This window comes from Globicephala melas, chromosome 1, assembly GCF_963455315.2.
Source record: "Globicephala melas chromosome 1, mGloMel1.2, whole genome shotgun sequence".
NCBI lineage: Eukaryota > Metazoa > Chordata > Mammalia > Artiodactyla > Delphinidae > Globicephala > Globicephala melas.
Genome location: NC_083314.1, coordinates 142600492 through 142626049, shown reverse-complemented (window position 1 = coordinate 142626049; position 25558 = coordinate 142600492). Strand labels below are relative to the sequence as shown.

The window sequence follows — 25558 nt, the reverse complement described above, 5'->3', positions numbered from 1 at the left end:
GTGGGAGAAGCACAGAGCGTGGCAGCTGAGCGGGCCCTCGGCTCGGCCGCAACCCTCGCAGGGCTCCCATGCCCAGCTGCATCCCCAGGGAGCTTCCATTCTGGCGGGGCCACTCTCACACACTCAGGCATTTAACACCAGGAGGCCGGAGCTGGTGCCTCCCCTCGGCCCTAGGAATTGTGCAAGGCAGAGGCGCTCACTCCTATGCACCACGGGAGGAAACCAACCCAGAGAGAGAGAGGGACTGGTCCAAGGCCACCCAGAGACAGCTCTCAAACCAGGCCTGCTGGATCCCATCCCGGGCTCTTTCCATCCCCCGGGCAGCGTGCGGGGCTCGCCAGTGAACCTCACCCAGACGGAGTGACCAACTGCCAGGCCAGGAAACAAAAACATTTGTGCTTTTCCTCCCCATTTTACAGATGAGGAGACTGAAGCGCAGAGTGGACCATGCTTTGCCCACGATCTCCCAGGTAGGAGAGATGGAGAAGCTGTGGCTGGACCGTGGGCAGCCTGGCCCTGGAACCATCACACTAGCCTCCTCCAGGCTCTTCCTCAGAAATGTGTGGGGAGCTGGGGCGTGGGTGGCAGGACCTCTCTTGCTGAGACTGTGTGGGGGAGCTCACTAATGAGCAGAACTGACGGCGCAGACAGACCAGACACCAGACGTGTAATCTGCTCTACCCGCCTTCTCAAATCTGTCTGGAACTAACCCCCCGATCTCAGCAAAACAGCAACCAAAGGCCAGAGGTCACATCACATGGCCACCAAGGGATGGCTGAGCCCAGTCTGGAGAGCCAAGGCCCAGGGATACAGACTGGATGCCAGGGTGGACAGGGGATGAAGTGGCAGAATGGAGGCCTGTGCCAGGCACTAAGGACACAGAGCTGAGTCACACCTGGGCCTCAGTCTGAAGGAGGAGCACAGCCACGGACACCCAACTTCCCCACAGGATGCTGAGATCCAAAGAGAGCTGCAGACAAAGCACGGCTGCAACTTCAGAAAGAGGCACTGAGAAAAGGGCAGAGAAATCAGAACAGGCTGCATGGAGGCGGCGGCAGAGCGTCAAAATAATTGAGGGATAGAATCTGGGCAGGCAGAGATGGACCATGGCCTTGTTCTCAGCAGGGGTCCTGCCTGAGCACAAGTAAGAGGCCTCCTAGCAGGTGCCAGCACGGAGTGGCTGGAGCAGGAACTGATGTGACGAGACTGCAGGGGAGGGGCTGGGGCACCAGCCGCTTCCTCACTCCGCCTCCCACTCACACACCCCGTGGGTGCAGGATCCTTGCCTCCCCAGTGGCCTCCCAGGGCCACTGGCAGGCTTTGGGGCACATTTTGCCATCTGGCAACCAATTTCATGCTTATGAACCCAAGTGATAGGAGGATGAGGGTGACCAACTTTTTAAGGAGTCAAACCCAGACACAGTCACACCAGAGCAAAAGAACCGAAATGTGACAATAAACAATTATGCACATGTGTCATTACTGTAACATACATATATTTAAAAAACAGGTATCTTAAATAACATGTGTATTTTTGTTGTTCTTTTTAACAGCTTGAGATATAATTCACATACCATACAAGTGACCCATTTAACGTATGCAATTCAGTGGTTGTTAGTGTATTTATATATAGAGTTGTGCAACCACCACCACCATCAATTTTAGGACGTTTTCATGACCTGCATCCATTAGCAGTCACTCCCCATCCCCGCCCCCCTTGAATCCCCAGGCCCACTCAACCATTAATTTATTCTGTCTCTACAGATTTAGCTATTCTAGACACTTCATACAAACAGAATTATATGTGACCTTTGTGGCTGGCTTTTTTCACTTAGCAAAATGCCTTCAAGGTTCATCCATGTTGTTGCATGTATCATGTACTTCATTCCTTCTTACGGCCAGGTAACATTCCATTGTATGTATATACCACATTTAATTACCCATTCATCAGTCAATGGGCAGTTAGGTTGTTTCCACTTTTTGGCTATTATGACTAGTGTTCCTGTGAACATCTGTGTACAATTATTGTGTGGACATGCTTTCATTTCTCTGGGGTAGATACCTATGAGTGGAATTGCAGGGTCACAGGGTAACTGTTTAACCTTTCGAAGAACTGCCAGACTGTTTTCCACAGCATCTGCACCACTTCACGTTCCACGTTCCCTCCAGCTATGTGTGAGGGTTCCAATTTCTTCCCATCCTTGCCAACACCGCTCACTATGTCTTTCTGATTCTAGCCATCCTAGTGGGTGTGAAGTGATAGCTCACTGTAGTTTTCATTTGCTTTTCCCTAATAACTGACGCTGAGCATCTTTTCATGTGCTTATTGGCTATTTGTACATCTTTGGAGAAATGTCCATTCAGATCCTTGGCCCATTTGCTTTTAAGTTTATTTTTTGGCTGCGTCGGGTCTTAGTTCCGGCATGTGGATCTTCCGTCATGGCGCGTGGGCTTCTCTCTCGTTGTGGTACGCAGGCTTTTCTCTAGTTGTGGCACGTGGGTTTCTCTCTAGTTGTGGGGCGCAGGGTCCAGAGTGCGTGGGCTCTGTAGTCGCGGCATGCGGGCTCTGTAGTTGTGGTGTGTGGGCTTAGTTGCCTCGTGGCATGTGGGACCTTAGTCCCTCAACCAGGGATCAAACTGGCATCCCCTGCATTGCAAGTTGGATTCTTAACCACTGGAAGGGAAGTCCCCTTAACCACCAGGGAAGTCCCCTTGGGCCATTTTTAAGTTGGTTTGTTTTTTTATTATTGAGTTTTAAGAGTTCTTTACATATTCTGGATTCAAGCCCCTTACCAGACATATGACTTGCAAATATTTTCTATGGGCTGTCTTTTTACCTTCTTGACAGTGTCCTTTGAAGCACGAGTTTTAAATTTTTTTTTTTTTTTTTGCGGTACGCGGGCCTCTCACTGTTGTGGCCTCTCCCGTTGCGGAGCACAGGCTCCAGACGCGCAGGCTCAGCGGCCATGGCTCACGGGCCCAGCCGCTCCGCAGCATGTGGGATCTTCCCGGACCGGGGCATGAACCTGTGTCCCCTGCATCGGCAGGCGGACTCTCAACCACTGCGCCACCAGGGAAGCCCCTTGAGTTTTAAATTTTAATGAAGTCTAGTGCAGCTACTTTTTTTCTTTTGTCCCTTGTGTTTCTGGTGTTGTAGGTAAGAAGGCTTTGCTAACCCAGGTCACAAAGATTTACTCCTACATTTTCTTCTAAGTGTTTGATAGTTTTAGCTCTGACATTTAGGCCTAGGGTCTACACCGAGTTAATTTTTGTGTATGTTGTAAGGATGCAGTCTAACTTCATTTGTCTGCACGTGGATATCCAGTTGTCCCAGCGCCACTTCTTTATTCTGTATTATTTACTTTTCTGTTACTTAAATGCTATTAATTAAAGAACAGCTGAACTAGTTAACAGGGGCAACAGTAGGACTAGTTAAACAAATGACGTGTGGAAAAAACACAACACTTTTATAATATTTCTGTGTTCTGACACAGCAAATTATTTTAACTCTTTACTGGATATTTAAATGTTGTAGGCTGTATTACTGTGTATTTATTGAACACACACGTTAAGAGTTTTTCTAAAGAGAACCTAAATACAACAGGACCGATTAAACAGATACTACCTATATTTAGTTTCTAAAAACTGCCACTTTTTTCTGTCCTGTATCACAATAGGATATTTTTGCTCTGCTTTTTTTAAAGATTTAAAAAAAAGTTTTACGTACAAAAAGCTAGCATTGTTTCTTTCATTGGGTAGATGTCTTGGATAATCCATTCAAGGAAGTTCATTCAGTCCTATATCCTCTGTGTACTGATGGGAACACTCGTGGCACCTCCTGAGGCCACGCTTCAGGACCAGACCATGCCAGTGTGAGAAGACATGGCCAAAGCAAGAGCCTGGCCGTTTTTTTTTTGTGGCGGGGGTGGTGTCCATTAGAGCTGCTGGGGACCCGTCTTGCTTTCAGGGGTCCAACAGGGCAAATGGTGCTTGCTTTTCCACTAATACTTCCCTGAATTGCCTGCAGGTTCTTGGGCATCCTTCTTTCCTTTCGTGTAGTGGCAAAACTGAATACAGAGTCAAATGGAAAATGTACCGACGTGCCGCTCTGCTCTTATCAAGCCCTGGTGTCAGTCCAACGTGGTAACACTAGACTATCCTCTCCACAAACACGTCTGCACGGACTTCCTGGGTGGCACAGTGGTTACGAATCCGCCTGCCAGTGCAGGGGACACGGGTTCAATCCCTCGCCCGGGAAGATCCCACATGCCGCGGAGCAACTAAGCCCGTGCGCCACAACTACCAAGCCTGCGCTCTAGAGCCCGCGAGCCACAACTACTGAAGCCCGTGCGCCTAGAGCCCATGCTGCGCAACAAGAGGAGCCACCGCAAGGAGAAGCCCGCGCACCACAACGAAGAGTAGCCCCCGCTTGCTCCAACTAGAGAAAGCCCGCGCACAGCAGCAAAGACCCAAAGCAGCCAAAAAAACAAAACAAAAAAACCACGTCTACACATGGAGTGCTTAGGATTTTGCTTACGTGCTCAGGTTTTTGGATCTGTAGGAATCGCTTCCAGCTCTCCAAAGATGTCCAACCACTTAGTATCTACAAGCGGGTTTTGGAAGATCAGCTGCTTGTCAGTCAGGCCCTTTTCATCTAGGAGCTCATCAGATGGGCTATGCCTGCCTACGATGGCCATCATTTCTAAACATTCTGAGCACACTGGATATCATTATCGATTAAACCTCTCTTAGGGAAACTGGTTTTAAAGCACAAAGGTAATCTGAACTTGTGAGATCTAAGTTGGATTCTAAATAAGTTACAGTTTTAATAAAGAAACTGGGAAAGTTCTAACTTGGCTGCCCTTACCGGTGACACTCTGAGTCCTCAAGCAGCCTCACTGCCAAAGGTAAGCCATTACTTTGGCTGTACGAGGCTCTATCACAACCCCCTACGAATCTGAACAGCTCAAGTGCCGGCCACTCAGCCTCATCTAGGTTCCTCATGGCCTCTTTAAAGATCATCAAACGGTTCTGGAGAAGCAGCAACTACATTTCTATTTTACTGTCATTCCTTTCTGCATTCTCATCTCATCGTATTTCCAAATCAGAGAAGAGCATCACAGCAGGCTGACATTTTAACATCTTCTCTGTGGCCAGCAACAGCCATCTGTGGGCGTGTGTCCAAGGCTCTCTCCATTTCTGTAAACTCAAAAACCTCACTGAGTGCTTCTGCACGTTTTGAGCAAATTGACAATTAAACGTTTCATTATGAAAGCTGGATTATCAAAGGTAAGCAAATCTCCCCCCTTGACAGCAGTGTCGGGGACCAGGTGTGTGGGGCATTTAGCAGGTAAGAAGTTTATAGACTAAATGAAACTTGCCAAATTAACTGCACTGTCTGCCAAATATGCAGATAAACAAGCGAAGTCTGGTTTGCATTTGGACAAGGAGAATAACAATCTTTTATTTGTTTTCTGCAGTTTCATTAACATCTTCTTTGTAGAAATCAAGATTATGATTTGAAGCTCCAGTTTTCAAGTCAAAGTACCTAAAAGCTGGGGAGACTTCTGTTGCCACGGTGTGATGAACCATGTGATATGATGAAGGAAGCTCCCTGATTTTCTCGAAGATGCAATAGAATCAGCTGCACACTGTAAAGGACCAACACACTTGTCATCAAAATTCCCCCTTCTGTTCACCCACAGGACTTAGTTGCAGCCTCTGAGTCAGGAAATGTAACCTTCTCTGTTCGTGGAGCCATCTCAGTTCATGGACCAACATGGCGACGGTGTTCATTCAAGGGCCAACGGTGTTCATGCCCCGGCCAACGTGGCAGCCGCTGTTTTGCACTGAGCACTGGTCTCTTTGGAGGATGCACAAAACTTTTGATTGATTTAAAAGGATGTGCCTATCTCGTCCTAGATTGTGCAGTTCTGTCTACAATGCGCTCTCCCGCCCTTTTTCCACCCACATCCCTTCTCATCTTTTCAGCACACTTGCCGGTATGTTCTGGTTTGGTTAGTTGCCTCCCTGACCCAGTTGTATGTGTCCTCACACCTGTCATTAAAATTCATTCAGCCCCCCCCCTTTTTTTTGGAGGTGTCGGGGTCACGCTGGTGCTGGTGGTCTCATCGTTCTCATTTTCATTATCTGAGCTCTTAGAAAACATGATCGTGATACTCACAATGTGAAAAATGAAAACTGCACTATCTTGACACAAACAGTTAAGCCGCAAGCAGAGTCAAAGGTGGACTCCGCCAGGGCCCGGATGCAGCGCGCTCGAGTCGTACCCCTCGGAATGATGCAACACGGATGGTCCATCATTGAGAGCCACAGACCACGACTGCTGGCATCCGTGCTCAGGAAGATATGGTGACGGCAACCATGGGAAGTGGGGAGTCTATGCCACTTTCATGTGCCCAGTCCTGTCTTTGGGACCACTATATGGGTCTTACACTTTTCTGCCCAACCTGCATCCATTACCAAAACCCAGCATTTTTGTGTCCTGGGAAGTCATCTCCCAAGACACAGGGCTTTCCGTGCTAAAATCCAAATGGCTGGCCACCCTAGGGAGAGGCAGGGGCTATGGGAGATGCTGGCTGCCCAGGAGAGGGGGAGAGATGGTGGTGGAGCAGCAGTTGAGGAGCGAGGTTCCCACACTTCTCGGTCCCAGGACCCCGGGTAAGGTCCCTCTCGGCAGCCCCAGGAGGCAGGGCAATGACCCTCACCCAGAGGCTGCTGGAGGATGACACACGCGCAGCAGCCAGCACAGGGCAGCCCATAATCAGGATTTAACACATGGGGTGATTCAGGAGGCACATCAGGAACCGAACTGGCAAAACCAAACTGTGCATCCCTAAGGGCCCGAGCCAACCCTGGGGCCACAAGCCCACCCTCTGGCTCTGCAGCCCACAAACTACTGATGTGGTCACATGACAGCCTCCTTTCCAGACCCTGAGCTCCCGGAGGGCAAGGCCAGTGGGACTCGCCTCCCCCACCTGGCAAGGAAGGGTTGTCTGTGGGTCAGACCAGCCCTGTCCTTAGGGAGCTCCCAGCCGGGAGAGGGAGACAGGCCGCCACTGCACAGTCCAGTCCTGACATGGGTGCGGGAACACGAGAGGGAGTAGGTGAGCAGGAATCAGAACAAGTGGAATTTGAGCGACATCATTATTACAGGTTGGGACTTCCGAGAGGCCAAGAAGGGAGCAAGTGGCTTCTAGATGAGGGAAGGGCCCGAGCAGAGGCAGAGAGGTTACAAGATGGGGGGGTCTGAGGGCTCCCAGAGGCACACAGCAGGCAGGCCCCCGGGGGCCTCCCCCCAAAGCTCCACGGCCAAGGATACGGACCTGAGACATCGCCCAGGTGCAGAGACAGTCGGCCGAGCAGGGGCCGGCCCAGGCCCACCTGCAGCCTGCTGCTCTTCCCCGTCCACAGCCGGCTCGGGCCAGCAGGGGGCCCCACCGTGAGGCTGGGTGCCCCGCTCTGACCAGAGGTGTTCGCATCAGCCCACCCGCTTCTCTCCCACCCGCTGCCAGCTATGAAATGGGAACCAAGCTGCCCAAGAGTCAATCACTTTTCTGATGGTTTATTTTATCCATCTTTGGTAACAAACGGCTGCCATCAGCTAAGCCTGTTTCCGCTCAGCCGACGAGGTCAGTCGGATCTGTCGCAGTACCTGATGTGTAAATTATTAGAAGCTGACTTACGTTGGACCGGCTGCCTCCAGGCGGCACCGGGTTAATCATTGTGTAGATGTTGTCACTGGAATTTGTTGAATCTGTAGAACAGTGGAAACCCGCAAGTCGGGGTGATTAATTCACTTCTTAATTAAAACAAACTCATGGCACTTGAACTCATTCTTTTGTATTTTATCACCTAAAATTTCCTCTAAGTACCACCATTTTCTGGCTAATTTGTATTTAATGAAGATTCACAAAGTTTTTAATCGCAGAAAATTCAACTGTGAAAACCACTCGACCCTGAAAGGAAGGATTTCAGGGTGCCTGGATAGCAACGTGGACGTGGCAAAGCCGTCTCCCCCATCTCAAACCAAATCTGGTCCCCAGACACTGCCTGGCAATGCAGGGGCGGCCAGACCACCACCTGTGCTCTCCCCCCAACCCCGCCCGGTAGTGTTAGTCAAACGGGGAAAGAGAAACACCACAAGCTGATGGGGCCGCCCTGCCAAGCTGATGGGGCAGGAGAGAGAGGCAGGGATGGTGCTGGCGACGCAGTAACATATGGAGTGGTTTAATGTGACCCAGTCTGAATGTAGGTCATGCAGCTCATAAAAATGCAGCAGCAGAAAGAGGGAACAGGAGCGGGAATATCACGGTCACCGCCAGAGCCACCCCTGCCACTGAGCAGCTGCCCTGCTACAGGGAGCTGAGGGGATGGGAGAGAGGGACTCCTCCGTGTCCCCAATTAGCCAGCAAAGTCTCCTTAGGAAATCAGCTAACATGTTTATATCAGGAGCAGGCACCAGTATTTCTCGGGCAGAGATCCAACTACCTCTCACTTTTTATTTTGGGGGTGGGTAAAGATAGTATGTTGAATTCCTTCTAGTTGACGGTACGCTACTCTTAGCTGGGAAAAAACACAGTTGTGATGCTGTGTGTGTGTGTGTGTGTGTGTGGTGTGGGTGTGCGCACATGCCCTCTTCTGATTAAAGAAAAGGGAAAAGGGATCTTTGATACAGAGGACCAGAAGCCAATAGCTCTAGACACTCAAGAGGCATCACGCTGTAGAGTCCTGGTCCCAGGATGCCAGAACCCAAAAGCCCCTTCTCAGTCATCTAGAGAAATGACAACCAGGACAGGATTCTCTCTGGCCAGCGGGAGCCGAAAGCAGTGAGACCCCTTGTTTCCGGATCTCCTTGCTCTGCCCTGTCCTTTCACTGGAGATGAGGAGTGACCCGGCTGAGGCCACATGGCAGGTTGGTGGCACCGGGGCCTCCTGCCCACTAAATCCCTGGTGCCAAGATGCCGGGTGGGGGGCGCACTGCTCAGGAAGAGCGGCTTGCAAGCCCTGGCTCTGCACCCAGGCCCCTCCAGGACTCCCTACTCCCTCAGCGGCACCCCTCCCCCAGCCTTCTTACCTGCAGGACTAGGCATGATGGGTGTTCCTGGGGGGCCGCCACCACCAGGGGGTCCCTGGAGATGAGATAAAAACTGACATCAGAAACCCACGGTAAAAAGCCCATGGTGATGACACACGTGGGGAGAGGCCACTGAGCTCCAGCCAAGTCAGCAGCCAGCGCTCACCCAGGGCCCGGGTGTTTAAGGCTTGGGGCAACTGGGTTCCCCCTTTCCTTTCTTTAAACCAAGAGGCAGCTGTGGGCGTGCGTGTGTGCTCATACACATGGGGACCGGTGAAACCAGAGGCCTGTAGTGGAAGCTGACTGGCCTACTGGTCAGTCCCCCGAATGGGGGTCCCAACTCTGGGTCTTGTTTGGGGACTTCTGGGCCACCAGAAAGTACAGATACCTGTATATTGACAGCAAGTACTAGCACAGTTTGGAACCTGTGCTCAGAATATATTGTGAGAGGAAAGAGACAGGGCCCCCCCACCCCACGTACTCTTGTACATACAGTCACGAGGTTAGACACGCAATGCCCCAAACCTGCACACACTTACCACGTAGGTGCCGGGTGATGAGGAGGAATATGGAATCTAGAAACAAGAGGGGGATGACACCTCAGACACCTCCTCTGACAGGCAATGAGTGCTCTACCTTCCAAATCCTTTGGGGGACACAACCCCACTCCTGATGGGAAACACACTGAGCCACCTGGTTAGTGTCTCTAGGGGGCCAGGGATGTGAGCCAAGTCCAGTCCCTATGCTGAACCGATCCTGAGAGCCTTGGCAGGGAGCCTTGGGGGGCCATAGGCGCGGGAGACCCTCCAGTTCTAGGTCAGCAAAGTGAGCGCTTCCCCCACCCGCGGCCTCCTGCCCGGCACTGTCTGTGCTAAGCCCCTTCCCAGCTCCTTCCTCTGAGCACTGGAAGCCAGCCCTGCCAAGGGAGAGGAGGTTGGCAGGACAGGGCTCTGAGCCCGGCTCGCAGCTCACACCTCAGCTTCTGCAGAGCAGCGGGGAGAGCCCCTGAGGGCCCCAGCATGATACTCCCACGCTTCGCCTTACAGGTGGGCTTCTCCTTGAAGGCATCAGGTGGAATCCTGCTGCATCCCACTCCCCATGACACCTCCAACCTGGGGACAGGAACCACCCTGCTCCCTAGAACGCAGTCCCTAGCAGACAGCGCCTCCCCCCGCCAACCTGGGTACTCACTGAGTTAGCACTGTTAGGATTGGGCCAGGGTCTGCCAGCTCCCGGGCCCCTGAGAGAGGGAGAGAGAGATGGAGACAATGAAAAATGATGCTATAAGCACCAAGGGGGTAGTGCCAGCAGGGTCAGAACAAGAGGGCTGAAATCACTAACAGGAAGCCTTCATACACTCCTAGAGCTGTTCTGGGGTAATAATGTGTAGTTCCGTGGGCAGAAATCTAGAGATTCCTATAAATTATGTGCAAAATTTGTGAAAATAATATTTCCTCTGCACATGCATTTTCCTAGAAAGGGAATACAGAGATTCTCATAGGGATCAACTACCACAAAGGGGCTACACCACTGAAGTCCCTGAAAGAGTGATCAACCGTACAGGGCTTCAAATCTTGACCCTGCCACTTAGAGCTGTGTGAGCCTGGGCAAGTTACTTCACCTCTCTGTGCCCCCAGTTACCCCACCTCTCTGTGCCCTCAGTTACCCCATCTGTCAACAGGGGATAATAGTAAGCACCTCACAGGGTTATCATGAAGATTAGGTGAACTGATCCATGTAGCAAGCTTGGAAGACTGCCTGGCACAGACAAGCACTATAGGGGGGTGTATGAGGTCTCATCACCGGTATGCTCAACATCCTCACTTTACTGATGAGAGACTGAGGTCCAGAGAGGTGCCAGTAATTACTCCCATCACAAGTCTCTCAGGGGGAGCAAAGGGCGGGGAAAGCCATGGGCTCTGAGCCGCCAGCAGGGTGGTTGGCCTTACATGTTAATCCCGGGCATGGCGGGGCCAAGGGAGTTGGGTGGTGGTCTCATGCCGCTGCCGTAATTCTGCAACGATAACCAAGCGTCAGTCTATGAGAAGGAGAAGGGGAACCGGAGAGAGAAGGAGGGGGAAAAACAAACAGAACATAAGCGAGTTAGTCTGTGAAAAGGATCTGATGAGAAAGTAATACATTCATTAAAAAAATGCTGGGTGGGGGCTTCCCTGGAGGCGCAGTGGTTGAGAGGCTGCCTGCTGATGCAGGGGACACGGGTTCGTGCCCCAGTCCAGGAGGATCCCGCATGCCGTGGAGCGGCTGGGCCTGTGAGGCACGGCCGCTGAGCCTGCGCGTCCGGAGCCTGTGCTCCGTAACGGGAGAGGCCACAGCAGTGAGAGGCCCGCGTACCGCAAAAAAAAAAAAAAAAAAGAAAAATGCTGGGTGGGAACCAACTGACAGGACCACAGTGACAAGCCAGCACAAAGGAACAGTCCCAGCTTTAGATGCAACTTCAAGGGCTTCAGGATGGGTCTCCCGAAAGCACACAGGCATCCAGGAAGCAGCTCATGATGCTGGTCGGCACCTGCCCTCAGGACTCAGGCAGGAAAGGGGAAGAGACTCAGTAATAGGACCAGCTGGTGACCACCACCCACCTTAGAAATCTGGGGAGAAGAAACAGCCAGCAGGCTGGGGGCAGGGCTGAGTCTGCACGTGGGAGGGGAGGCACACTCCCAAAAGGCCTGTCCCGCGGCCGGGCATCTGCAGACCCCACCCCGCCCTGGGTCTGGGCTGTCCCTCCATATCGTCACCCGATGCAGGTGTCAGCACGTGTGGCCCTCAACAGGCACAGTACTGGAGGAGCAGGAGGGAAAACTCTGTCTCCCTGCTCAAGGGAATCACTGTTCCATTTAAGAGAAGAGTCTACACAAAACTTGGAAACTTGCAGGAGTCCCAACTCAGCTCGGCACAACCCACCACGGCAGTGGGATGGGTCAGAGCCACTGAACCAGGCACCCAGGCCTTTCAGCTGGCTCATCTCCTTCACCACTGCTCCCCGACTCGCCTCTTCCAGAGCTATTTTCTTCGCAGAAATAAATATCTTGCCTCCCTTCTCCACTTGGCAGGCTCCTACACATCCTCCAATACCCAGCTCAAACAGCACCTCCTCTGTGAGGCCTTCCCTGCTCCATCCCATGGGGTTAACTGCTCCATCCTAGTCACTCCCAGAGTGCCTTGTAATGTCCTCCCCCAATGGCCTGCAGCACTCTGGCTTATGATCGTGGCCACATGTCCATCTCTCCCACTGGACTCTGAACCCCTTTGGAAGGTGGGAACTCTATCCTACTGATCTTCATATCCCCCGTCACTGCACACATCAGCTGGCACAGACTGGGCGCTGAATCATCAATGGAGTGAAGAAGTGAATGAACGGAAAGTAACATGAGGCTGGTTGTAGCTTGAGCTCTGCCTTTGTAGGAGAAAGTAGCAGGTTGGTGGAATTTTGATGGCAAAGGAACAGCCAGCATTGGCCATTTTTTACTGAGCACATAACACATACAGTCTCTGGTTTGGACCTTGTAACAATGCCATGAAACTGGTATTATTCCCATTTTATAGAAGAGGAGACTGAGGGTCTGGGGGGAGAAAGATGTGCCCAAGTTCACAGTCAGCTAATGTCTCTGCTGGGGTTTAATCCTGGATCTGCGAGCCTCAGGGTCTGCTCTCTACACCACACATCTGGGAGGTGGGGAGGAGGGTGGGAGTGGGGACACAACAGGAGGCTCAAGGGCCAGAGCTGACAAACAGAGCCGCCATCAGGCTGGTGGCAGGTTCTCCAGCCGGGGACCATCTCGGGACCACCGCCTTGGCTTGGTCACCCAGAGAGGGGTTTGGAGTGAGAGTGTCCAGACAGGGTGTACACAATGACTGCAGCAGCGCCAGGCTGGCTGGCAGACAGCAAGGCCTGCAGTAGGGGGAGGGAGGGGAGGGTGGCCGCGGAGGGCTCCTCTGGCCGCCAGCATCCCCCGTGCCTGCTCAGGGCTGAGTCCCTGGGCCGGAAGACACTCACCTGCCCTGGAGCAAATGTGCCGCAAGATCAGTGAACAAAGGGGCCAGTCCCTCCCTACGGACAACGCCACGCGTGGTGAGCAGAGCCACCGATTTGAGGTCAGAACACGGAGAGCCTGCCCCAGCACAACCTGACTCTGGGCAAACCACAAAAATAACAATGCTTCCTCCGTGCCAGGCTGTGCTACGGGCTTAGTACCACCTACATTTAACCACCACCACCTCACTACTATCCCCACTTTAAAGATTAAGACACTGAGGCACAGAAGCAGAGTGATGGCCCCTCGTGCAGCTATGATCATGGCTTCAGAGCTGCAACCCCTCCACTGTGCTGCCTCGTCCATAAGATGGGGACAAAGAGCCCCTACCCTTACAGGGCCGTGTGAGGATCAAATGAAATGATGGCTCTGAAGGGCTCCCTCAGCCCTCAGAGGTGTGTACTGATTTGGGATGTTAGCAGAGCAAACGCCAAAGCCTTTAATGCTGCCTTAAGCATGAGGTCTTAAAGGGCCCTTTCTAAGCCCACGTGCAGTTACTAAATCCCCTGTACAAATCTCAGCCTCGCTTCCGCTGCTCCAGAACAGGAAGCTCACCACCTCCCCAGGCAGCCTACTCTTCCACTGTGTGCAGCCTGGCCAATCAGAAAGGTCTTCCAGATAGAGAGTGAGATCTCCTCCAGGGGCTGCAGCTGCTTCCTGCTCTCTCTCACACCCAGGAGAGCAGCCGGCACTGTGGGGATGGAGTGGAAGGCTGGCCTGGGGGCCGGCGGGAGCCCAGGACGTGGCAGCAGAGTGTGGCGAGGAGGAGATGAAGCAGGGTGCTCACTCCTGAAAGACATCTGGACATGCAGCCCCTCAGGGGAGGCTCTGGGTGCACCACCTGCTGCCCTAACCCGACCCCCTCAGGAGCCGCCTGAAAGCCAGCACGGCCGCTGCCCAGGAGGGAGCAGGCCTGCCAGGTCCTCCCTCCTGCAGAGGCCCAGACCCCGATGGCCACTTACATGCCCCCACTTCATCCAAGCTGGAGGCCCAGAGAAGCCCAAGACTCACCCAAGGCCACACAGTAACTCAGGGGGGAAAGTAAGGCTGACAGTCAGGTTCTGGAGGCAAGTTTTCAAATCAGAGACCCTGGCCTTTCCACAGAGGATGGGAGGGCTTAGAAGCACAGCCTCACGGACTCAGTAGAAATGGTTCTCTCTTCTCCCAGTGCCCACCTGCCCGCAGCACTGGCTTCTGAGGTGTGGCCGCAGCCAGACACCCCCTCTTCCTGTCCTCAGCACTACTCTGCAGGGACGGGGCAGCTGGAGACCCGGGAGGAGTCCCTGGTGCAGCCGTGGAGCCGGCCACATCCACAGGAGTGTGTGCGTGAGTGTGTCTGCCTACCTCCTCACACCCACACCTTGTCCCGACGAGGGCGCCCCAGACCCTGGGCAGGGGGGCTGATCCGTGGTCAGGAACTATAAAGGGTCAGGCCCCACCCTCTTGGTCTCAGCTCTGCGCTCTTGGGCAAGGTCCACGGTGATGCAGAAAGGCACCCTACAGCTGGCAGGGGCTGGGGCCTGCTTCTGCTTCCTGCAACTCCTCGGCACAGGGGCTCTTTTTTGATGTTGCCTGGGGCCCCAAAGAATAGTCTTTAGGACAGACCTGTCAAAGGGGTCTCCAGGTTGCTGGGCAGTTTCCTGGGCTTTGGGCCGGCCCTCCACCACCTCTAATCACGTAGCAGCCTGGCCAGCCCCACTGGGAGGTCTCCGAGGAGCCACCGGGGAAGTGCCTTGAGTGGCTCCACTCTCTCCTCCCCAGCCCAGGGTGCCCTGGCCTGGCTTACGATCCTTCCGTCTCCTTCCGGGGTCTCTGCTCAGAGGCACTGAGCTTGGACTGTCCTGGCTCAGGGGGGAGATGCAGCTTCTCCTGGTGGCACAGGTCTGTCTCTAGGGATGGTGGATTATCCTTCGCCCGAACGTTCTCAAATGCAGACAAGCCAGGCTGGCGATCTGATTCTAGGCTGTGCCGACCCCACCCCAACCGGAATCCCAGACGTGCTGCAAGTGGCATCCGCGGGAGCCCTCAGAGCCCTGCCGGCTTCAGCCTCACACCAACAGGATTCACGTTTGAAACACTGAGCCAGAAGTTCTCACCTGACACAGGCATAGGCATAATTCGTTAAAGGGAGAATACAATTAAGTGGAAATACTACCTCCTTTTCGCCACTGGCTGCTTCACAAAACCAGAATAAGATCTGCCTGAGGAACTGAGGGCAAAGGGCAGGGTGATGCCTAGTTTGCTGGTTCCTTTGTGACATTTAGGCCAAAATGATACACAACCTCAGAAAGTATGATGTTACTCCATTCGGTTTTGAAACCTATAAAGTAACCCCAAGACCACACTGTACCTATTCTTTGTTCAGAAAGTTCTACAGTGGTCCCACTATTAGCAATGTTATTCTCCACTTGGAATAACAGGCTGAAAGTTTCCCACCTCTGTGTCCAGTCTCAGCACGGCCCCGTGCATGCAGTGGTGCTTACTAAAGACTGCCTGAAGGGGCCTGGTCACCTTTCTTAACAGTCCAGGCATGGCAGAGACAGGGCTCCCTCCCTGGGCCCAGGTTCTAAGGAGGGAATGGGATCCGTGCAATGCTTTGCGGAGCCTTGTGCTGCGGTCTGTCTCACAGCTGTTGTTTCACGCAGCCCCATGGTGAGCCCTGTGAGGTCATCACCTGGACACCCATTTTGCAGATGAGGGACTGGAGGCCCAAACAGGCTGAGCTGAGGCCAGGACGGTGTTCCTAGCACTAAGCTCATATGTCTCCTGTCCACTCTGAGTGATCAGGGCAGCACCCTCAGGGGACAGAGAGAATGGGCTTGGGGGGTAGGTCCTGTCCTCTCCCTACCCTCAGCTTGGGGGTCTAAAACTTCCAGGCTCTATGATGCCCACTCCTTGGCTGACCCCAGAACCTGCAATCCATCTCATACCCCAATCTTGCTCAGGCCCAGGCTCACTCAAGGCCAGGTCTTTCTGCCCCCAGTGAGGGGCTGGTGAGGACATCCAGATTGCTCTAAGAGAGGTTTGGCTCTGGAATTTAATACTGCACCCTACCCAGAGGGGCACACGTGATATGGGAAAGGAAGGAAACAGAAACACTAATTAGAAAAGATACATGCACCCCTATGTTCACTGCATCATTTTTTACAATAGCCAAGATACAGAAGCAACCTATCCATTCATCTTGGATAAAGGAAATGTGGTACACACACACACACACACACACACACACACACACAGGAATATCATTCAGCCACAAAAAAGACTGAAATCTTGCCATTTGTGACAACATGGATGGACCTTGAGGGCATCATGCTAAGTGAAATAAGTCTGATAAGGAAAGACAAATACTGTATGACTTCATTCATATGCGGAATCTAAAAATCAAAGCAAATGAACAAACGTAACAAAACAGAAGAAGTAGTTACAGATACAGAGAACAAATGGGTGGTTGCCAGAGGGGAGGAGGGTGGGGGGGCGGGGGGAGGAAACAAATAAGTGAAGGAGATTAAGAGGTAGAAACATCCAGTTGCAAAATAAAATGAGTCATGGGTGTGAAATGTATGGTGTGAGGAACAGTCAGTAACTATATAATATCGTTGTATGGTGACACCATCATAGTAACTAGACTTATTGTGGCAATCATTTTGAAATGTCCAGAAATACTGAATCACTATGTTGTGTAACAGGAACTAACACAGTGTTGTAGGTCAACTGTACTTCAAAAACAAATGAACTCACAGAAAAAGAGATCAGATTTGTGGTTACCATTGGCAGCAGGTGGGGCTGAGGAGGTGGGGGGGAGGATTGGATGGAGACAGTCAAAAGGCACGAACTTCCAGTTACAAGATAATTAAGTACTAGGGATGCAACATACATCACGATAAACAGAATGAGCACTGCTCTACGTTATACGTGAAAATTGTTACGAGTAAGTCCTAAGAGCTCTCATCACAAGGAAAAACCATTTTTTTCTATTTCCTAATTCTGTATCAATATAAGATGATGGATGTTCACTAAACTTATCGTGGTAACCATTTCATGATGTATGTAAGTCAAATCATTATGCTGTATACCTTAAACTTACACAGTGCCGTATCTTAATTATATCTCAATAAAACCAGAAAAAAAAGAAAAAAAAAAAAAGGAGAGATGTTTTCAGAGCCCCTGTGGTTGGCTGGGTGGAAAGGGTCAGCTGGCCTCACTGCAGGGCTAGCCTCTCCCTCCCCTCTGGGCACCAACCTCCGAGCCTACGAGAGCTCCACCCCTGTACCCTGCTTGGTGAGGCCAGGAGGGCCCTTCTCAGCAAGACCTCGGCCTTCAGGACCACCCTCTTTAAACGTGCCATGAGAGTGTGCCAGACTGCTGCTCAAGGACATGGACACGACGAAACTCCCACTAAGCCAGGAGGAAGTCCTAGACTTCGGGACACTCTGCCCTCGGTCCGTCTGGTAATTACCCATTCCCAGCTTCCGGAACCTCAGTATTACTACAGACTTAACAAGCTGTTAATGGCCTTTGCCAGAAAAAATAAAAGAAAACACGAAGCAATCACCAAACCCAAGCAGCTCGAGTCCTGAACACTGGTTTTAAGGCCTCAAGTTGGAAAACACGAACTGCTTCCTAAGAGGCTACCCTGGGCCAAGCATCAGGCCAAGAACTTGAGCCTCCTCCTTTCAGCAACCGTACAAGGAAGTACTGGTCTCCTTCCATTTTACAGATGCACAGTCTCCAAGAATCAAGAGGGGTGGGTGGTGGGGTACTCCATCCTCTTGTGTCCCCTAGACACCCCCCCAACCCCCCAGACATCCTGGAAGTCCAAGGCCACTGCTGATTTCCACACCAAGAGGATCTCTAGTGTGTGGCTGAGGAATCTGAGAGTTTCTGACTCAGGAGAGGGAACGCTTGGCTTTCAGACCCTGCCACCCCTCCCACGGGTTCCTGCGGAGGTCAGCTCAAGCCAGCCGCCCGGCAGGAAGGGGCCACTCTGGGAGCTTAAAAGGAGCTGGTGAAAACACAAGCTCTGGGGGATTTGAGGAAAGAAAAGAAAACTGGAGCTGCAATTGGTGTGGGCTTGCTTCCTCTTAGGATTAAGGGGCCGACGAAAGACAAGGACCTCCCTAAAAATCTTTCAACGCCACAGATGTTGCAGCCATCGCCGAGAAGACTGCGGCAGCTGGGTGTGCTGTAAATACAATTCCAGACAGAGTGGAGGGCCGTGGGGTGTGGCAGACGCCTCTTCCTCCAAAAGGGAGGCATGTGTGCGTGAGTGGGGGCATGACCTCACGCCCAGGGAACCGGAAACCTGTGCAGGGGCCCAGAGCATCCCAACACTGACAAGCAGGAGTGGGAGAGACAAGCAGGCCTCCAGGCAGGGCAGAAACGAAGGGAAGGAACACCCTCGAACAAAATCCTCCTGCTCTCACTGTGAAATGCCCCTTCTCCTTACTTGGACTTCTGGCTTTAGATAGTCAGATACCGGAGAATTCCCAAGGAGGGCAGAGCACAAACTCTCTGCCACGGCGCCTGCAGGACCCAGAGCCGCGTTCAAACACTCAGAAGAGCGGGAGCCAACTGTGAGAAGGTGCTGGGACAGGGATGGCCTGCCAGACCCCTGCCTGATGGTGCTGTGGGACCCGGGACCTGTGGGTACGGAGCTGCACCCCAAGGAGCGACCACTGTGTTGCTGCTATAAAGGGGTGCGCAGGGCACTTGAGACAATTTCCTCTAGAGGTTTCTAAACTGTCCTTTTTGGCAGTGGAGCCCCTCTGGGCAAAAGAAAGCTTAGGCAGGAGCTTGGTATATGAAAATGGCAAAAGCTCTGAGTGGAAGGGAGCACCGGGGCCCTGGCCGGCCTGGCTCCTCGCAGCTGGATGGCACCACCAAGAACCACGGCTACAGATTCACCCCCCACTGGACTGGGGGGGACGCTGAGCCTGCTGGGGCCACCGAGGTGAAAGTGATTCGTCCAAAGTCAGACAACTGGTGAGCTGCAGGCAGAATAATGCAATATCCTGCCTTGGGTCCCAGCAAACTGTGACCGTTGAGCCGGCTCAGGACCACCCTACCTCCCAAAGGTGGGAGGAAGCTTTGGGGACCCACAACGCTGCTCGCGGACATAGACTCCTGCCTTCCAAATTCCTCAAATCCCTCCCATGGAAGGCTCCCAAATGCTCCCCTTCCCCAGCTCGCTGGGGGTCCTCTCAACTCTGCCAGGTGGGCTGCCCAGCTGTGGGCAGAACGGGCCGCTGGGGCCCTGGTCACGCCCTCTCCCCTCACCCCTCCAAGCTGCGAGACGTGGAAAGACTAACAGACTTGGAAAGAGGAGAGAAGGCGGGTGCACACAGATGGCCGGGAGATGGACAGACAGACAGGCGGTCAGTTACCTGTGGGCCGGGCCCCATAGGCCCCATGCCTCGGGGAGGGTTCATTCTCTGCATTGATCCTCCCATGTTGGGGTGCCCTGCGTGACAGAGCGGGTAAGCCGTGAGTGGCAGGAGGTGGAGGCAGACAGTGGTGGGGGGAAGCCCCTCCTGCTGCCCCCCCCACCCGTGGCCCACCCTGCCTTGTCTACCTTGTTGTCGCGTGGGATCCATGGAATTGGGCAGCAGTGGCTGTGTCCCAGGAACTCCTCCCGGAGGCTGAAAGAGACATAAGACCCAAGGTGAGAGGCTGCTCCCCGGAGCTGGGGACAGAGGGGAATGCACCTGCCTGCCCAGGCTCCCCACCTGACCATTTAGGGCCACCCATGGCCTCCCTGAGACCGCTCCTGCTGCCCGCCGGCTGGGGGGTCCCCGGGCAGCAGCAGTCAGCTCCAGCTGGTGTTATGGAAAACTGCAGCACGGGTGGGTCAGCATGGGTGCTTCGTCTTCGGGAGAGGAACCACGGCCCAGCGCTGCCGTCTCGGCAGGTCTGTGCACCTGCCAGAGCCCAGGCACACTCTGGCCGGGCCACCAGCCACACCCCCCTCAGAGGCAGCACTGCTCCCTCCCTCCCTTTTACCACCCAAACTCCAGCTGATGCAGTTTAGGCCAAACCCTGTCTCTCCTTTGCCTCGTGGGGAGTGGAGATGTAACTCGTTTTATCCCCAACTCCCAACTGTGGGGACCCGTGAGACCCACTAGCTAAAATCCTGCCACCGTGGGAGGTCCTTCTTCAAGGGGGCAGGGGAGGAGGTGGCTTTTGGGATTTAGATGAGGGAGCTCAGGTCCAGAGGCCTGAGGGCCCCCAGTCAGCCCTCAGTCACCTGCCGGCAGAGCCAGGAAGAACACCCAGGACTCTGGACCCCAGGGGTGGAGGAGCCGGCCTCTAGGAGAGGGTGAGCAGGATGCTGAGTGACAACCTGCCACCCAAAGCCTGGTGCCCGTGGCGCGTGCTGGTGTGACTACTACAGAGAAGATGAGGACGGGGCCAGCGGTCTCCTGAGTGAACGCCTGGCACACCGGCTACGAAAACCCCTTCAAAGCGATTTATTTGAGACTGAAGTTATTTCAGCTGCAATATGAAAAAGGAGGAAAGCAGAGCTGGGGGACGGGGAGGGAAAGGGAACTTCGCTTTTAGAACCCCACGCCTTAGGACTAAGCACGGGCCCTCGGCTTGGAGAGGAAAGCCTCTGTGAAAGCTGGGCACCTGTGACGGGGACCTCCACCCCCGCCCCCTGCTTCGCCCCCGGACTGTGCTGTGGGGATGATGGCCGAGTGGGGAGCGGATGGCCCAACAGGAAACTCCAAACCAGTTCTGGAATGAGGTGGTGGGAAACAAAGGGACAGCTTCTCACTGTTTAGCTTCAGAACGGGGTGTGCGCGTGTCTGGGGAGGGGAGGCTTCTGGGAGGGCCATGCTGCTTGAGCAGTGGCATCCGGCACCTGCCGCTTCCATCTGCCTGGGGCTGCGGAGAGTCTCTCTCTGTGGCCCTGGGTTTCAGCTGTTCCGACCTCCTGCTTTCTCCCAGCTCTGCTTCCTCCCCCGAGTTCCCAAGCTCTCAGTCACCTGGCTGGTTTGTGTCTGCCCACTTGGGGGTTTGGGATATTTCTCGAGACTGGTTTCAGGACTCCGAGAGGACACAGGAAGACATGCCACTGAGGCTGTTTGGTTTGGGGGCTCTTGGGATGTTGAGGTGCTGGGAGACCCCCACCCCGGGCCTTGGTAAGCCCCCATCTAACTCTGATGGAGCGGCCGTAGGGGGTTGGACAACCACTTCCTCTCCAGGTAGCCCAGTGTTGACCACCAGCTCTGGCCGGAGGCTCTTCCTTGGGTTCCCCCAACCCTGCTGTGTGTCAGAACTCAGGAGCAGAGCAGGGCTTCCCGGAGGCCCAGAAGGGACCCAGGAGTCACTTCCTTCACTGGAGTGACCCTGAAGTGAGGCAGTCTGGGCCTCCTCTACCAGGGAAGGAAGGAGTGCAACAAGCAAGGTAAAAGGGGCCGCACTGCAAGGGCTGAAGCCCTCAGGCGTGAGAAAGGAGAAAAATAACGGCTCATACATGGGACTGCAAGCACAAGCCGTGCACACACCCTGGGGGCCTGCTGGGGAGAGAGATGCTCTGGGGCCGTCCCACAGGCTCCTGGAACTAGGCCAGCGCCTTGCTTACAGCACCACGGGGCAGGCGCAGGAAGTGTCTGCCCAGTGAACGGACAAATCCCACCAGAATCTGCTGGGTCATTCAGCTGTGTGCCTGAGTCCATGGGTTGGGTGCGGTAGGGGCTCCGCTGGGATGTGATGTCAGGGCTGCCTGACAACCCCAGACTCTAGCCTTCCTCTCCTTAACCCTGCTGAACCCCACTGCTCACCGCCTACCCATCTACCCTGGGTTGAAACACCACAATGCTCTCTGTACAAGGCTCCAAACCCCTAGCCAGGGAGGCAGATGGAGGACGGCCTTGCAAGGCTTTAGGGTCAGGTCAACGACCCTGAGCTCCCAGTCTCCCTAAGTGCCCTTCTCATTGCCCTAACCCAGGAGGTCACGTGGGCCTGAGCTGCTTCTGCTTCCTCCTCCTGCCCTGGGGAAGGCTGAGCTAATGGGTGGCATAGAGGCTTCTGTGGAACCAGCAGCCCCAACTGAGGCACTCTCCAAGAGATGCCCAGGGGCAGTTCCTGGGACAGGGACACATCCCCACTTGGAGGAAAGAAATGTCTTGAGTCCACAGGAAGCTGGAAATCGGTATAGATTTCCAATGGGGGAGTGGTGGGGAGGCTGGCCCGACTGATTTGTAATGCGAGGTACAGATGATGGATTTATTCTCCATGTGCCCTCTTGGGCACTTGCTCATGCTTAATTGATAAATAGAAACAAACGTCTCCTCTCGTGTCCCTTAATTGCTGGAGGAAGGGCCACAATTATGATAAGGAAGCATCTGTTCCGTCCCTGGGGCAGAGGCCAGTCTGGGCTAAGGAGAGCCCTGGGTGGGCAGGAGGGAAAGTTGCTGCTGGGGTCCGTGCATGTGATGGCGGAGAAGGCCCACTTGATGGCCTGTTAGAATCAAAGGCAAGGGGCAGCACTTTTACACCTACGAAAGCTAACTGAACCTGGCGAGGTGGAGAGGAAACAGCACTGGGCCGGGAGCTGCAGACTGACATGAGCCCAGCTCACTGAGATGCTTAAGGAAGTCACTGCTCCACCCTGAGCCTCTGTTTCCTCATCTATGATATATCCTAGGGTCCCTCTTTGCTCAAAAAAGCTGGGTCTCTTAATTATTGTCCGAATTTTTCCCCTTTATGTCAGAGAAAACAGGAAAGAAAAGATTTTGGGAGAAAAAAAATTAGTGGAAACTGGTAGGCTATTTAACTTTAAAATTGGAGTCCCCTGGTTATGAGCTTCTCTCCATAGTCCCTGTATTGTCTCACTCAGGAGTTTTCTTGCAGAGCCTTGAGAATGAAAGGGATCACATTCAGGTAATGCCAATCTAGCTGGTGACCTAACTCCCAGCTCCAAAGGCAACAAGGGCTGGATGTACTGGCACTGCTGGTCAGACTTTCTGAAGGGTTTCTGCAAGGTCACTCTAAGAATTATGTATACAAAGATGTATGGGCATGGAAATAAATTTCCCTGATTTTTTATTTAAAGTTTCTTTTAAGTCTGTCTACCCTAAAAATAAGATAATTCATCTTTACCTCTGCAGCTCTCTTCCCGCCCCTGGATGGGCTGAATCAGGTAGGGCAGCTGGGGACCGATTTCTCCAGACCACCTCGAATTGCCAACCCTAATGGGCCAGGATAAGGCCCACAACTCCAGGCTGAAAACCCCTCCCCATAAGCAGACCACTTTTCTAATTACATGAACAAATCCTTTCTTATTCTGAGTTGGGTCTGGGAAGCAGGCAGACGTTGCTTAAAAACTTACAAACGTCCTCCTCGCTGCATCCAGGCTCCTGATCTAAGCGTTCCTACTGGCCATTTCTCCCCTTAATAGCAGGATTGTATTTACCAGCCTTGGCAATTCTCAAAAGCTTCCAGGAAAAAATGCACGTTGTCAATTAACTTCATTAAGAAGGAAGACCCTTTTCCAAGAAGGGGCTGGAAGGGAGGGGCTGGGGCGTTACCACCTTCTCTAGAATAGTGGAAACCCTGCATTCCCCGCCTGCTGCTCCAGAACTGGCTGCCCAAAGCCCACCGGTAGAGGCAGGTGAAATGTTGAGAGGGGCTGCATGGGGACCTGTTTATAAGCCTCCCACATTAAAACTGTCCCTCCACCTCCCAGCCCTTCTCTCAGATTGTGATCTGAGTCCAAGTCCAGCCGGGTTCACGGGTGGCCGAGTGAGGGGAGAGAACATGAAAAGGTACAGTACCTGGTTTCCCATTCTGATCGGAGGCCGGGGGCCGCCTGCGTATCGCGGTGACATAAAAGGCTGCAATTACAGGGCATTAGTTCAATGACAGCCTGCACTCAGCGGTGACAGACAGAAATGCGCTCCTCTCCACAAAGTCCAGTTTTGTTACAACTAGTCATCTTTTAAACTCTCTTCCTCCCGGTGGCCTCTTCCCTCCGGGCAAAACTTCCTTTGGGTGGAGGGAGTGATAGGTGCATACACCCTGCACCTGTTGGCGGAGGTCTACTCTGGATGCCTGCCGGGGCAGCAACTGGGACCCGGCACAGGACGCGGAGGAACGGTTACAGCAATGCAGGGCAAAGGAGGAGACCTCTGCTCTTGGTAAGGGCAAGTGAAAGAATCAGAAAGGGACTTGTACAGAACATTTTCAAGCGTGCAGACAAAGCTGGACGCGCGCTCACACGCACTCACAACACTGACAATGGGGGTGGGGAAGGGGAGCGCGGGGGAGGAGGTACACAATGAAAACAGTGAGGGTACAGCGGGCGCCCTAACTCAATGCGGGGGGTGGGGGTGGGGCGCAGGGGAATGGGCAAGAAAGCTTTCTCAGCAGCGAGAGTGCACAAAGAAAAGGCCAGGGATGCAGCTTTGGTTACAAACAATGGTTAACCAAACTCAAAAACCAAACCAAAAGTGAGAGGAAAAGACAAAAACGCAAAGGCCGCTGACAAGGTCACAGAAATAGTTTTCCTTTTCTTTTGGTTTCATATCCAAGCGGGATGTGATGTCCAAGGAATGAAGACTATCTTTAGGAAAAAAAGATATATTTTGGGGGGGGGGGAATCTCCTTGGTCAAATCTCCTCAAAGGCAATGGCTAGAGCACATTTTGATTTTTGTTTTTCCTCTGCTGGCTCTGTCCTCCTGGTGCCCCGCGCCCCCCGGCGGGCGGGCGAGCCACAGTGCGTTTACCTGACTGTGGGGTCCCATCATGCTGCTGGGATTGTGAGGTGGAGGCTGTGCGTGCGGCGAGGGCTGTGACCCCGGAGGACCCTGTGAGGCCAGACAGTAGAGGCAGGTTATAGATCACAGCACATGGAGAAGCGCAGGAGAAGCTTAAAAGAACAAAAATTAAACCAAAACGAAGGGCGGGCGGGCGTGCAGGCGGAGGGCTCTGGTTGGCGGGGAGGTGCAAGCTGCTGCTTGGGTCGCCGGCTCAACGGTGTGAACGGCGGGCAGGAGGGAGAGAAGCCGATAAACACATTCACGGGGGACTTACAGGCACGACAAATAAAATCAAGCTCCTTTGTGGAAGCACACGGGGGCGGGCCGTTGCAGCGGAGTTTGCCATGTTAAATACGTTGATTGAGATGGGGTCGGAGTGCAGGGACGCACAGAAACTGACCCACCCTGCAGGGCACCCACGAGCCGCCCCCGGGGAGGGGGGCTGCGGCTGCGGAAGGACCGGGAGGCCCTGCCCTCTGGGAGCTCCCGGGCTGGGTAGATGGAGACGGGTCCTGGGTCGTGGGCCAGGACCGGGTGACCAGTCTACCGAGGGGAGGGGCCCTGATGGATGAATGGGAACAGACAGGAGGAGCGAGGTGGTGCCAGAGACTGAACACATGGGGGACAAGAGGAGGAGACGGTCACC

At 53.6% G+C, this 25558-nt stretch overlaps 1 protein-coding gene across 7 annotated transcripts in view; it reads right to left on the bottom strand.

The window, feature by feature from the left end:
- SSBP3 (single stranded DNA binding protein 3) overlaps positions 1-25558 on the bottom strand; it is a 164617-nt gene that overhangs the window by 3166 nt on the left and 135893 nt on the right. For 3 of the 7 annotated variants that reach the window (XM_060305221.2, XM_030870236.3, XM_060305228.2), the window contains 8 exons: positions 23928-23987; positions 19721-19787; positions 19533-19609; positions 11047-11135; positions 10289-10337; positions 9637-9672; positions 9098-9152; positions 7707-7777 (listed from right to left, as the gene is read on the bottom strand). In XM_060305221.2, coding sequence (XP_060161204.1) covers positions 7707-7777; positions 9098-9152; positions 9637-9672; positions 10289-10337; positions 11047-11135; positions 19533-19609; positions 19721-19787; positions 23928-23987 — 504 coding nt within the window. Of the gene's footprint in view, positions 1-6; positions 5652-7706; positions 7778-9097; positions 9153-9636; positions 9673-10288; positions 10338-11046; positions 11136-19532; positions 19610-19720; positions 19788-23927; positions 23988-24879; positions 24961-25558 lie in introns of those variants that run through there. The other 4 variants (XM_060305230.2, XM_030870231.3, XM_060305224.2 and 1 more) reach the window with 4 other exon arrangements.